This window comes from Dama dama, chromosome 15 (assembly GCF_033118175.1).
Source record: "Dama dama isolate Ldn47 chromosome 15, ASM3311817v1, whole genome shotgun sequence".
Lineage (NCBI taxonomy): Eukaryota > Metazoa > Chordata > Mammalia > Artiodactyla > Cervidae > Dama > Dama dama.
This window is the reverse complement of record NC_083695.1, coordinates 38588123-38602978: the sequence shown is the minus strand read 5'-3', so window position 1 is coordinate 38602978 and position 14856 is coordinate 38588123. Positions and strand designations below refer to the sequence as shown.

General features: G+C 48.6%; 1 protein-coding gene across 1 annotated transcript; it reads right to left on the bottom strand.

The window, feature by feature from the left end:
- Nucleotides 1-2598: 2598 nt before the first annotated feature.
- Nucleotides 2599-12714, bottom strand: LOC133070150 (collectin-46). The gene is made up of 8 exons (XM_061161932.1): nt 12661-12714; nt 12038-12239; nt 7471-7587; nt 7095-7202; nt 6666-6773; nt 6192-6308; nt 5495-5578; nt 2599-3098 (listed from the first exon to the last, which is right to left on the bottom strand). Exons 2-8 carry the CDS (start codon nt 12234-12236, stop codon nt 2716-2718), a joined length of 1116 nt encoding a protein of 371 aa, XP_061017915.1. The 5' UTR covers nt 12237-12239; nt 12661-12714; the 3' UTR covers nt 2599-2715.
- Nucleotides 12715-14856: the final 2142 nt, after the last annotated feature.

Genomic DNA, 14856 nt, shown 5'->3' with positions numbered 1-14856 from the left:
TTTAGTTTTTTGTTTTTTTTTAATATTTAGGTTTAAGCTGGCTTTTCACTCTCTTCCTTCACTCTCATCAAGAGGCTCTTCAGTTCCTCTTTGCTTTCTGCCAATAGAGTGGTATCATCATGCATATCTGAGATTGCTGATGTTTTCCCACCTATCTTGATTCCAGCTAGTAACCTAACCAGCCTGGCATTTCTCATGGTGTGCTCAGCATATAGATTAAACAAACAGGGAATAGCTGATTGCCCTGTTGTACTCCTGTCTCAATCTTGAACCAATCATTTCTTCCACACAGGGTTCTAAATGCTGCTTCTTGACTGCATACAGGTTTCTTAGAAGACAGGTAAGATGATCTGGTATGTTCATCTCTTTAAGTGCTTTGCACAATTTGTTATGATCCACATAGACAAAGGCTTTAGCGTAGATGACAAAACAGAGGTAGACGTCTTTCTGGAATTCCCTTGCTCTCTCTACAATCCAGTGAAAGTTGGCAATATGATCTCTGGTTCCTCTTCCTTTTCTAAACCCAGCTTGGACATCTGGAAGTTCTTGGTTCACACAATACTAAAGACTGGCATGCAAAATTTTAACCAAGATCTTACTAGCATGGGAGATGAGTGCAACTGTCTAACTGTTAGTATATTCTTTACTGCTACTTTTCTTGGGAACTGGAGTGAGGATTGACTTTTTCCAGTTCTGTGGCTATTGCTGGGTCTTCCAGATTTGCTAACATGTTGAATACACCATCCTGATGTTATCATCCTTTAGGGTTTTGAATAGCTCTACCGGAATTCTTTGCAGTAGTGTGTTAATAAAATCAACTAAATATACAGAGCCCAATGGTCAAAAATTTACAAGCCAAAATTGTAGGTTCTGGAGTCAGATGGCCTTTTACATGAGTGGGTTGTAGCAACAGTGCTCCTGATCTCGGATGGAGAGCAGTGAGCGCTCCTGAAAGGATATTTTAGTTTTCTGCCCAGAGGTGGAACCTAGGTAGCCTGGATGAAACCCCAGGAATCCTAGTCAACACATCACCAGGGGCTCGAGGCTAGAAGCAAAGTGACTCTGGCTCTTTCCCTGATTAAAGCAAGAATGTTGCAAAGAGGCAAAAACTGTAAATGAGTACAAAGTTTATTATTAGATACACAGCACTATGTATGGCAGGGCACACAGAAAAACAGGTTGTTTATTGAAGACAGAAGCGAGACAGAAACACGCCTCCAGAGAGAAAGGGTAGGGGCATCCTCTCTAATGAGGAGTGCAATAAGTAAGAGCTAAGCAGAGACACACAGCCATGGTGGAGTGCAGATGTCCTGAATGAGGGGGAGCGCAATAAAAAGCAACATAAATGATTTACATAGCACAGTCCTTCCAGATCATTGTTTACCTTTGGCCAATTATCTTGTTCATTTCTTCACACCTGACTGCTCCATGGACCCTCAAAAGGTGCATATGAAACCGTTTTCTAAGATAGACCCCATCGTAGAGGCCTATGGGTGCATGTCTACTTATTAAAGGGTGGGGTCACTTCCCTTTTCCATCCCCAAGAAGCCTTGCTGTGAATGTGTAGACAGGGAAGTTTTTGTCGAACTCAGTAGTGGGCACTTTATCTCTTTGCTTTAGCAGAGCTCAGCTTTTGCCACTAGCTTTTTCTTTGGAGTGTCAGGGTAAGACCAAAGCCTGAAATTTACTCAACTTGACAAACACCAGTGGTCCAGCCCAGAGGCACACTGTCTCCAACCTTACTACCTATGCAAGTTCCCTTCCTCTCTGTGTCTTGGATTCCATGTCTGTAAAATGAGAAGGGTTTGCCTAGATAATCTCTGAGGTATAGTGGAGATGAACATCCCTTGAACTTCAAGGCAGGAAGAGGTTGGGGGATGAATCTGAACATGGCTGGACACCCTCTCTGCCTGAAACTTCAGAGAGGATTAGGACTGTGCAGATGGTACATTCTCTGATGAGCCATCCACAGTCACACAGTCATGGGAAGAAAGAGATCCTGGACCGTCAAGGTTAAGGATGAGGGGATTCTACTGGGTGTAAGGCCACTCAATAGGGCCAGAATAGTTGGTGCTTCCCTGTCAGCAAGAGGCAGCCCCAGTGACCTGCAAGCCCCAGGGCTGCAGCTTGCCTTGATGAGAGGAATCTGAGCTTTGCGGAGCGGTTCAAACAGGGTTCTACCTGGGGGAGGCATCAATAGAAGGGATTTGAAACCATGGAAGAGATTGAGGCCAAGCCTAGAGTGAGTGCAAGGAGAGAGTGTCCAGGAGAGCAGGAGAGACGAGTGAAAAAGACTGAAGGATAAGAAGATTGAAGGCAGGAGAGGAAAGGGAAGGAGGGGGCAGTCACCAGTGGGGTCAAATGTAGTCCATATTTGGCAGAAGTGGAGGGCTAGACACCTGTCTTGTTGAGGAGGAGACTCTGGATTTTGCACAAGGGCATCTTGGAGACCTCCTTTCAGCCCTTGCCCCTGAGTCAGCAGGCTGCCCATCCCCCACCCCACCCCACCCCTGTTTTTGTGACAAATCTTCCAGATGTGAAGCCAGTTGCAAACTTTATTCTGAGGGAGGAGTTACATAGGAGGCCCGCCTTGTGGCCTCATCCCATGGCTCAGTGGGGAAGCTGTGAGCAGCAGAGGGTCACCTTTTTATTGGGATGTTGGCAGCTCACAGCTCTGGGCACTGCCCCCTTCCTCCCTGGGGTGGGTGAGGGGGTTCAAAACTCGCAGATCACGAGGAGTTCCGTACTGCAGGGTACGTCATTCCACTTGCCCTCACTATAGATCTGCACACAGTTCTCTGGTTGTCCAGCATTATTGTTGTTGGGCTCCCCATTGGCCCAGTTGGAATAGACCAGTGACTCCCCAGTGGGGTAGGTGAACCTGCCCTCCATGGAGATGTCATTCATGCTCAGGAAAGCATCATTATTCTGGGCTCTGACCAGCTGTGCCACGGCCTCATTCTCAGCTGCAGAGCGCGGTGAGGCCAGCTGTCCCTTAGCCTCTCTGCAGACCTGCTGGGCATCTGAATATGATTTTACAGCACCAGCTGTCTTGAAGATCTTCTCCCCGACAGCCAGGCCAGATGGGAAGAGCACCACTAGGGGAAATGAGGAGAGTCAGGTTGGGGATGTGGCAGCACCTAGACCTTGTGATCCAACTGGAGTCTCCAGCTCCCACGAGGGTACCAGGGCACCAGGTAGGACAAAAGCGAGGCACTTAGTTCCTGATAATCCACCGTGCAAGAGGTGCGGACCCTGGAACTCAGGTGCTTAAGCAAGAGGCCTAAAGTCGCCCAACTGTCAAATGTAGATGAGGATCAGACCTTGTTGGATATGACACTAAAGCGCCCACGTGCACTTTCTGTTCCTCCCCGTGATGTTCATCAGAATCCAGGACTTTAATTACTGTGTAAACAGGAAGGACTGTGGCAGGGAAATGACACTTAGAGGCCGGGGCAGCTCCTGAGAGTGGGGAAAACTCCACACAGGCAGCTGACTCTCACCCACGCCTGATGACCGGGTGTGTGGAGCTGTCTGAGCACTTCTGTGCTGTGTGAAGGGGTGAGGAGAAAGGGAGGTTAGGGGTGAATCTGAGAGCAGCCAAGTGCTGATCTCTGCTCCAGCGCAAGTCCAGTGTTGGCTTCCATATGCTTGCAGGTGATGCTACAGCCAGTCAGCCTCCCTGGACCACTGGGCAATGGATGACGGCATCTGAGAGCTCTGTGTGGGGGCAGGAGGGCAGGGTGGGATCAGCTTTGGAGAGAGCCCTGTCTGGGCCTCAGAAAGTCGTGTGTTCAGCCCCACACTGGCAATGACAGCCCAGGTGACAAGGGAAAGTCACTTCTCTTTTCAGAATCTAACCCCGTATCTCTAAGGAAAAGGTACACTGCACAACACCATCCCCTATGTGACGTATTAAGTATCTCTTTTGAATCCATCCCATCCATACCCCTCTGACTTCCAAGGTCATGCAGGGAAATGTTCAGGACTCCTAAGAGGGCTCACTGGACTGGTTCTGAACCCAGGCTGCACCCTGACCCCACTGCACTTTCCTTTGATTAGATTCAACAAGCAGTCAAAGTCCAGATTTTCCACACAGTCAGGATGGCACCCTGACAGCCCTGGACTGTCAGTGCAAGCTCATGTGCCATGATTGGTTTACATCCCATATATCCAGGTGGTATGTGTGTGCATACGTGAATTTATCTGTGTGTCGATCTGAAGGTACATGGGCTGACTCAAGGTCCATCAGGATGGGTGTGCAGAGTGTGCAAGTGTGCTCATGGATGTAGGTGGTGTGGACTGAGTGATGGTGTTCAGGTACACACATGTGGCCAGCACATATGCTCAAGTTCTCCTTTGTATGTATCAGTCTGTATGATGCATTAGTTTTTAAGTTATGCCCGACTCTTTTTGACCCCATGGACTGAAGCCCACCAGGGTCCTCTGTCCATGAGATTTTCCAGGTAAGGATATTGGAGTGGTTTGCCATTTCCATTCCCGGGGATCTTCCCGACCCAGAGATCAAAACCAGGTTTCCTGCAATGCAGGCAGATTCTTTACCAGCTGAGCTACCAGGGAATGAGAGTGTAAATAGATGTAAATATGATTGTGCAAGAAGGAAGACATAAACTGCTGAAAATTCTCATCCCACTACTTCAGTACTTAGTCGGCTTGAGTTCTTAGAGGCCAACCCTCTGTCTCACCCAATCAGGTCCCTATGTGCACTACTCCTTCAGAAAACTCTTCTTTTTTTGCATCAGTGAGGTTTCATAAGTGATGTGGACTCAAAGCTGTCATCAGGGAGAGGAGAGAAGGAGGAGGGGCAGTTGGTGGAGCGTCCCGAAGGTACAGGGAACTCAAGTATGTGCTCCCAGAGGCCTCTGCCTGATTAGGATCCAGGCTTAGGGGAGAATCTCTGCTTAAACACCACAAGAGTTGGCAGGGGAGTCCAGCACTGGCCAGAGACTGGAGGCAGCCTATTCCTTCCAGACCCAGGGACATCTTTAGGGTAAGATACTTGGTGGCCACACACCAACAAATGGTCCCCAGCAGCCTTGAAGCCCACAGGCAGCATCCCACCCCCACTCTCACGATCATGTGTGGATTCTCTGCTTCCCTGGGATGTGTGGCTTCTTTTCTGGGCATTTGCACACCTGGCCCAAAGAGGGAAGAAATGCATCCTGGGTTGGGTGTCCATTTATCTGTCATAGGAACCCTCCAGGGTAGGCTGGGGTAAGGTCTGCTGAACGGATGACTCAGACCACGTCCTCCTCTTTGTGCCATGCGTCTACTTGAACCCCTGGAGCATGTGGGGCTCAGCTCTGTCCCAGCCCTGTCCTTAGCCCTGCTCCTGCCCCAGGGCTAGGTCCAGTCCCAGTCATGGTCCCAGCAAGTCCAATTTAGACCCAGCCCAGTGAACTGCAAGCCAAGCCCAGACCCAGTCTGAGACCCATGATCAGGGCCTGGCTCAGGGTCAGGTCCAGGAACTCACCTTTCTTATAGTGAGAGAAGGCATTTTGGAGGTGTCGCAGGTGTCCCTCTAAGACTGCCACCTGCTGCCTGACAGCATCGACCTCTGTAGGAGAGAGAGGCCAAGTAAAGACAGATTCAGAACAGTCTGGGGTCACTCAGAGCCCAGGCCTCAAGAGAAGGGGTCCAGGTGCAGAGGCAAGTTGGGGGTGGGGTAAGGAGGTGGAACAGAGGCCTAGGAAGCCCTCTTCTGTTGACCTAGCTGGCCTCTGCTTCCACGGGATTTCCTGTAGTTCTTTTGTGAACAGTATCCCCTGAACATGTCCCTGCACCTCACTGACAGTGAACCAAATGTCATTTTAATTCCAAATTCTAGGAATCTGATAACACTTCCTTTTCCATTGCAGGGGGTGGAATGGTTGTAGGAGAGGAATAGACATAGCTTGAGTATTTCTCATCCATTGAGTTATTTGATGTTCAAGGTTATCTGATGAACTGGAGAGGGAGATTGGCTTGTTATAGAAATCGGATAGAAAATCTGCTCAGGGTGTCCTCCAGCAAGTCATAGAGACTAAGACCAGAGTCCACCTTGCCAACCCCCTAACTTTTCCTGCTTTGACCCCCATCTGTAACTAAATGGGATATCTGAGAGGAGAGCTGAGCTAAATAAGGCCTCCTCCCTGCCCCACACCCTAATAGGGCCCCCAGGTCTTCCTTACCTGCAAGCCCACTCTCACCCTTTTCTCCTCTTTCTCCAGCAGTACCTCTGTCTCCCTTCAGTCCTGGGGGGCCCCTGGCACCTGAAGGCCCCTGTGGACCTATGGCTCCAGCAGGCCCTGGGATCAGAGAAGTAGAGATGGGTGAGTGCTGAACATATATTTTAAGCATTTTTGTGTCCCCCCAAGCTCCATACATAGACTCATATCCCCCAGCCATACACCCTCCTACATGCAAATGTCCCTCTGTGCCTGGAACTCTTCTTACATCCCCTCTGTACACAGACTGTCCCATAACCCGACAACCAGCCTTCCCTGGATGCAGACAGTCCCTGCCACTCTCACCACCTTCGCCCTGGAGACAGACAGTTCCCAGAGTCCAACGCTGGCTCTCTCCCTGGAATGCCAGCTCTGACCTGGTGGCCAGTGGGGGTGGGCACAGGGGAACATGAGCCCAGCCCCACGTCCATTGCTCACCTGCCGCCCCAGCACGTCCAGGGGCTCCAGTCTCCCCGGGGGCACCTCTCTCTCCTTTGAGACCTGTGGGGCCTGGGGAGCCCTGCATGCCTGGGGCACCCACTTCTCCTGAGGAAGGAACACATTGGAGAAGCACGGCTGAGAGTGTGCTCAGCAGGTACCATTTCCTCAGCAGTGCAGCTTGTCACCTACAGCTCCAGGTGAGAGAGCGACCTGGGAGACTGCTCCTGACCGCTTGGTCTCCTCCAGGAACCGTATCGGGAAATTCAGTCAGTGTGCGAAAGTTGAGGGTGAGGCCCAGGCAAGGCCGACCAGGCTCGGAGGTTCCAGGCTTTTCCAGGCACTGTGCACGTACCTTGGTCCCCACCAGGGCTGCCCATGTCACCCCTCCCATCTCCCTCCCTCACCCACCACATACCAGCCTCCTACCTTTGGGCCCAGTCTCTCCTTTGGAGCCTGGTGTGCCCGGAGGTCCCATGCTCCCCTGCCTCCCTGAGGGGCCCTCTCTCCCAGCTGGACCAGGCATACCTGGAGGCCCTGGGGAAAAGGACCATTCAGGTTAATGACACTGAATCTCCTTGGAGGTAGAAGTGCTTAAAAGATGGAGCTGTAATAGAAGTCAGACAGGCAGCCTCCTCCTAAAGATGTTGCCCCTAGGAAGCTCTAGCCTTCTCTCAAATAACCTCGTGCCACCTTGAGAATGACCTTCTTCCTCTTCCTGGGGTGGAATCTGTGCTCGCCTACTGCCATGTCCTAATGCAGCACGCCACTTGCAGACACCTGCATTCCACGCTCAGCTGCTCACCAGGTGGTCCAGTGTCTCCCTTTGGTCCGGGTTCTCCAGCAGAGCCATTGTCCCCTTTCGGCCCAATGGGGCCAGCTGGTCCTTGCCTCCCTGCTCGTCCTGCAGGTCCTGGTGAACCTGTGGCAGAAGAAAAGATGGACATAAAGCTGACCCCGGCCCAGGAGGAGCCAGCTGCCCGCAGAGTCAGAGCCCCGGTGTTCTTTCAGGGTTCTGTAGGGTGTAGACACTCCCCCTCCAGGTACTGGTCCTTGGAGATCTAGGAAATCTGTGTCTACATCTCCATTTTACAGGTGAAGAAACAGGCTTGCAGAGTTGGAGGCAGATCCAAACCTAGACCCACCTGACTTTGCATACAATGCATCTGCCCCTGCCCCAAGGCCACGGTATTTATGGCAGTTAAGTCTGTCAGCTTTTACCCTTGACCATGGACTCCCTGCCCTCCCCTCTTCCCAGAACCAAAGTTTATGTCAGAAATGACACCTGACACTTAGCACCAGAGAAATAGAAATCAAAAGCACAGTGAGCTGTCACCTCACTGTCAGAATGGCTACTATCAGACAGCAAATAAGAAGTGTTGGAGAAAGTGGAGAAAAGGGAAACTGTGCAGTAGGGATGTAAATCGGTACAGCCACTATGGAGAACAGTATGGAGGTTTCTCAGAAAGTGAAAAATAGAGCTATGATATAACCCATCAATTCCACTTCTGAGTATTTAACTAAAGAAAACGAAAACACTAACCTGAAAAGATCTATGTACCCCCAAGTTAATTGCAGCGTTGTTTATGGTAGCCCAGACATGGATGCAGCCTAGAGCCCAAGTATCTGTGGATGGAAGAATGGATGTAGAAAATGCAGGGTGCATATACAATGGAACATTATTCAGGCATAAAAGGGGATGGAATCTTGCTATTTGCAGCAGCATTGGTGAACCTTGAAGGCACTAGCTTAGTGGAATAAGTCACAGAGAAGGGCAGTACTATATGATCTCACTTATATGTGAAATCTAAATAAACAAATGAACAAATGAACAAAAACAACATACTCACAGATATAGAGAACAGATTTGTGGTGGCTAAAGGTGGGGTTGAGAAGTGACCAGAATGGATAGAATTCTTCAAAAGGTACAAGTGTGCAGTTAAAAAAAAATTGAGTCCTAGGAAGACGATGTACAGCAGAGTTATTATACTTAGTAATTCTGGGTTGCATGCTTGAACATTGCTGAGCAGGCAGATCTTAAAAGTTCTCATTACACACAAATTGTAACTACGTGTGTTGATGACTCATTGTGACAATCATTTCACAATATATGCAAATATGAATTCATTATGATATACATCTGAATCTAATATATTATAGATCAGCTCTATTTTAATATAAAGAAGAGAAAAATCTATATAAGATGCTTTTAAAATTATGGAAGATAGATGAAATTATTGTGCATTATTAAGTGATTAAGTTACAAACACTCTATTTAATATGATTCTTCAATGTGTCCATGCATGTGTCAGGCATGTGCACATGTAATATATATTGAAAATACCGCAAGAACAGCATATACAAAAGTGTTAACAGTTGTTCTTTCTAAGGGGCACAATTCAGGCAATTTTAATTTTCCTCTCCTTGTATTTTGACCACATACTAATTTGTTTTGGAAACATGACCAAACATTTAAAAAAATCACATTACCTTAAGAAGGCTGCCTAAGTCTGAAATTATAAGAGGTTTGCCTTCAATGACTAAAGGGAGAAATGACTATTGATTCAAGAATTATACACTCAATTCTGTGAGTTTGGTTATTCTTTTTTCATTGGGATGAAATTCACATAATATAAAAATAATCTTTTATTTTTTTTTTTACTGTGATATGTAGCTTTCAGGATCTCAGTTCCCCAATCAGGGATTGAACCTGAGGCCTGGCAGTGAGAATACTGAATCCTAACCACTGGACCTCCAGGAATTTCCTATAATTAATCATTTAAAGTATACAATTCAGCGGCATTTAGAACATTGACATAATTGTACAACTACCACTTCTCTTTAGTTCAAGATTATTTCATTAATCCCAAAGAAAACCTCATACCCATTTATCACTACATCCCTGCCTCCTCCCAGGCCCTGGCTATCTCTAGGCTGCTGCCTGTCTCTGTTACCTATTCTGGATATTTTATATAAATACATACAATATATAAGCCTTTGTGTCTGCCTTTTTAAACTAGCAGTGACATTCTTGAGGATCATCCAATTTGTAGAACATCTCAGTACTTCATTCCTTTCTATGGCTGAGAAATGTTTTATAGTATGAATATAACACATTTTCTTTATTCGTTCACCGTGGATAAATGTTGATAGACACTTGAGTTGTTTCCAACTTTTGACTGTTGTGATGAAAGCATTCATGTGCAAAAAGACAGCAAAAGGAATCTGTCAGTTACTACTAATTTGTGCGTTCACTTATTTGTTCATTTCCTCATTTCATTTCTCTGTTCACTGAGAAGCTCTCTGTAAACATAGCTTTCTGCCTAGCACTGAGCAGGATGTAAATGTCAGCACCAGGTCCTGGTCTGCAAGGAATTTGTCACTGAATTTTAAACTGTGAGGCAGAGGTAATGAGTGAAGAAAACAGCTTAGGAGATGTCCCTCATCCCATCCCAGCACCCCAAACCATGGATATACACGTACTCATAGGAAACAGGACTTCAGGGCTGAAGAGGACTCAGAGACCTGGAGAGGAGAGGTGATATTTCAGATCTGGAAACCATTCCCCCAGGGTAAGAAGAGCCAGGCTCACCTGGGCAAAGAATGTGCAGGTGGTGGGAGACTGGTGTAGTTGATGGGTGGTGAGAGCCTCTGTGCTGGACATTGTGTCCTGCTCTTAGTTTCAATCCTCACTAGGCAAGCAATGGGAGCCCGGAGGATGGGCTCCACATCCCAGACCCCCTGGTGCACTATGCTCAGGCAGAGACACCTGGTCCCTGACTGAGCCTCTCCTGGGCTCCCACCAGGCTGGGGAAGACAGCAGGTACCTTGGAAGCAAGTCACTCCTTAGACGGGAGCATTAGAGGTTGCCCATCCTTTGCACAAACCATGGAGGCCATGAGAGCAGGAGGGTAGAGTAAAGGATACTTTTCAATTCATGGCCCCTAGGGGAGCTAGAGAGAGCTGGCACCTTGAATACCACCCCTCCTCTGAGATCACTTCTAGGTGGCCTTCTCAAGCCCCAGCCCATTCATGTTGGGAACTACTTTCTCTCTAAAAGACAGACAGATATTTGTCTCTTACCCTACAAATCCTGGGGATGTTACGTATTCTTTTCAGCTTTAATGTTCATTTCTTTCCTCTCCAATCAAAGCACAAACTCCAGGAAGATAAAAGACCGCAGTTGATCCCTCCATAGCCCGGGCCCAGGGCCATGGTGGTCCCTTTGTCCTTGTTGCTGGTTCATCAAATTCTCACTTCTTGCCAGTAAAAACCAGATCTTCTCCTGTGGGGCAGTGTTTCCAGAAAATTCCCTTAACAATACGTTTGGAAACCTCAGGAGAATTCAGCTGATTGGGACAGCAGAAGAATAAAACTTGATCTTGAAGACCCAACAAAGAAATGAAGCCTTGGCTCAATTCTTTGTCACTGTGTGGTCGATATTATTCCCATCTACAGATGATTAAACTGAAACTTACAACACTGTCATCAGGTCAAAAATATTTAACATTCTGCAGAGGCAACATTTAATAAGAATGATCAACAGTTAAGTTTTGGAGTGTGCGTGCTCAGTCGCATCTGACTCTTTGTGGATTGTAGCCTGACAGATTCCTCTGTCCATGATATTCTCCAGGCAATAATAGAGTTGCCATTTTCTATCCAGGTGATTGTCCCAACCATGGGATCAAACCCACACCTCCTGTGTCTCCTACGTGAGTGCAACCCAGTCATGTGCAACCCAGAGCCCGCCAGCCTCCTCTGTCCATGGGATTCTCCAAACAAGAATACAGGAGAGGGTGCTATGCCCTCCTCCAGGGGATCTTTCTGACCCAGGGATCGAAACTGCATCTCTTACATCTCCTTCATTGGCAGGCAGATTTTTTTTACCACTAACACCACTTGGTGATCCCAATGAGTTCTGGAGCTGCTGCCGCTGCTGTTGCTGCTAAGTCACTTCATTTGTGTCCAACTCTGTGCGACCCCATAGATGGCAGCCCACCAGGCTCCCCCGTCCCTGGGATTCTCCAGGCAAGAACACTGGAATGGGTTGCCATTGCCTTCTCCGGAGTTCTGGAGTAGGGGACTCCAAATACCAGTCATTCACTCACTGTTTGTACATTCTTGGAGTGGATAGGGTTAGAAGATCCTAGAGAAGGAATCAGGGCAGGTGGTTATGGAGCTGGGGGCTTGGGCAAGCCAGTGTTTGCCAACCAGTAAAGCCATGTTTTAGGTGGACTGAATATCTGGCGGAAACCTCCACTGTTGGGAAAACCATCTTCAAGGTTTCCACAGAAGATTCAGAGTTTTGGGGTTGGTTACAATTCCAGTGCCCACCCCTTCCCATCAGGGCAAGCACATGGTCCCAGCTCTACCTTGATCCCCCTTCTCTCCCTGGGGACCTTCTCTCCCATCTTGTCCATCACGACCAGGCAAGCCACCCTCTGGGGGGCTGCACACAACCAGGGTACAGGCATTGGCCATTATTTTCTGGGAATAGATCTCCATTTCTGCTCCCAGGGATCTCCAGGGCTGTGTGAGCAGAAGCAGCACGGAGGGCAGGAGGAGAAGCATGTCCTAGGCAGAGGAACAGAAAGAGGGGGTGCTCTTGGTCCAAGGACGAGGACTAGGGCTGGCCCTGCTCCTGGAGGTCAGGAGAAGCCCTTCCCCCATCTCCTCTCCCATCCTCTGGGGCCAAGAGTAGTAGGGCTCCAAAAGCAGTTTAGGGAAAGTTAGGATAAGGTCTAGCTAGAGAGGACATGAGTGAACCAGCTGGACCTCTGAGCTGGTCTGCCAGCAGCATGAATCTACTCTCAGATGCTCTGTGTCATCCCTTTTTGGGCTTGTCATCCTTGCCTGGGGCACTGTGGTCAGGATGTAGAATTCCTCACTGAGGCCATTTTCACACCAGGAGGGACTCTCTGAGGGCCCTCGGGTGGGACCCTTCCCTCTCTGGGCCTCTTTATCCCTTTTTATACCAGGAGGTTGGTAGCTTTACCTCTTACAAGGCTGGCTTGTTTCCTCTCACTTGCTGCTCTGCACAGAATAGTGCTGGAGTCTGCAATGCTATCTGAAAAAAAAGCCAGAGTCCTAATTCCTGGTGAGGTCTGTCCTGAGCACAGAATGTTGCATGACTGCTTATTTGCCATGATTGGTCATTCCTGGGCTCCACCAGGAAAGTTCCTGGCACACTTAGAGTCCTGCCCAGACCTCCTGAGAAGACCTGGACAGGGGCCTCATGGAAGAGGGGACGTTAGAGACGGGTGCCATCAGGGGGAACCTGGCTTCAGAGGAGGAAAGCCGATGTCCAGTAGAGCTTCTGGTTACCATCAGAAAGGGACTCAGGAGCTAAGTGAGGTCACGGTGGGTACAGGACATGGGTCACTCCCAGGGTTGGGCTTCTTTCCTTTCTCAGAGAGAAACTGTAAAGTTTTGAGTATGGAGAAGTATCATGGGAGTTGCAGAGACCTGGAAGAAAGCCTGAGGGACCTGTGCAAAGGACCGAGGGTTGCCAAGCAGGCTGATGGCAGGGAAGGGGTTTCCTGACCAGAGAAGTGTCTCCTTCCAAGAGGAATATTAATTGCATTTACCCTGGGGACTTCCAGACAATGGCATCAGATATCTGGTTGGATTTCCCATCTAACTCTCCCCCTCTCCCTGTCCTGGAAACACATCTCCCACTAAACCATGGGAGCAGATTGAAGAGCACCCCTTATTACCCACATTTTCTCCCACCACCAGCACTGAACCTCCTAGAGTGGAAGATCTACACACACCCTGCCTTCTTCAACCACCCAGGGAGGCAGGGAGATATTCACCAGACATTGGAAACAAATTAAGAGGCAAGGACAGAGACACTCACAGTTGCTTCCTGTAAGGGTCCAGAATGTTGAGGCAAGTTAAGAGTTCCTGGGTAAGCACTGGCTCTTTATACCTGCCCTGTAACTTGATCCTCAGCCCCAGTTTCCTGAGAATTCTCTTCAGGAAGTAGGGTACATTACTTATTATTGACTCACTCAATTTCACCCCCAGCTGAACCCAGGTGTCCAGCTGGCCTCTGGACACCTGCCACTAGTGTTGATAGGACTAAACACACCTTAGAGATCAAAGCGCACCCTCAGCCCAGGATCTCATACATACCTCACTGCAGCCCTGTGAGTAAAGTGGCAGCATCAGTGTCTGTAATTCATCATGTCCAGGGATCCAAGGTCCAGAGAAGAACAGCAAGTTTCACAATGATCTACAACTCTTGCAAAAGCAGCCTGACCCTGCAGAGTCCAAGAAACAGCACCTGCTGTGCCCACTTCTCTTCCACCTTCATCTCAACATTACTGCTCAGACACTAGGAAAGAGCTAGGAGCTGCTTGGCCAATCTGAGCAGAAGTGGGGCAGGTGAAGGGCTGCTGAGGCAACACCTGTGGGAGACCGTGTCTGCGGGAGCTGCCATCTGGCAGGGATCACTCTTTTGCTTTCAGCTGTAGCTCTAGGGCAACTCTCCACTTGCCTCAAGATGGCTTTCTATGCTCTCTGTTCATCCCCTGCCCAACCCACCTTCACTCACATGACTATCCAATTCTCTTCATTACAGGGCTTACTGGTAACTGCCTACATACTTGCTGCCCCAGACACTGGTTTCCCTGGTAACTGATGAGCAAAGTGACATCACCTTCCTGTTAGACTGGTGGGTTCCTCCCTCAAATAGTAAAAATTGTGTCCATGTCCTTCCTCTTCTCTGCTGAACATGGTTGCGCTAATACCCTTCTTTTGGACATGTAAGATTCCTTATCTAATATGCCATGGGCATCTTTGTCCCTGTCTCCTAGCTCTTGCTTTGGTCTCAAGGCTGGGCTGCAACAAGCATGCACACCTGCAGGGTGCAGCCCAACAACTGGTGAGTCAGCCAGAAGGCTTCAGGTGATCCCTGAGTGCCGAGATGTTGGAGAATGAGGACAGGGAAGGGAAAGTTGTGGGGATCATCCCGGGGTGTCATTCCCCTAGCATGTGGGTTCCTGTGAGAGATAGTTTTCTCTTCCATTAAACTGATGACATCCTATTAACCTCAGTTTCTTTCCAGTTTAAAAGTAGCAGGCTGGGCTTGTGCTTCACCTGACTGCCTGGGAGGTCTTGTGATACTGGCAAAACATAAGAGCCTTTCTGGTTTTATTGTTTTCTACAAAATACAAACGTACCCCTG

Excerpts from the sequence above, each read along its gene's own strand:
- LOC133070150 (XM_061161932.1), bottom strand. The coding sequence starts at position 12,236 with ATGCTTCTCCTCCTGCCCTCCGTGCTGCTTCTGCTCACACAGCCCTGG. Across the intron at positions 6,774-7,094 it reads AGGAGAGACTGGGCCCAAAG|GAGAAGTGGGTGCCCCAGGC; the intron begins GTAGGAGGCTGG and ends TTCCTTCCTCAG. Across the intron at positions 6,309-6,665 it reads TGGACGTGCTGGGGCGGCAG|GGCCTGCTGGAGCCATAGGT; the intron begins GTGAGCAATGGA and ends CTCTGATCCCAG.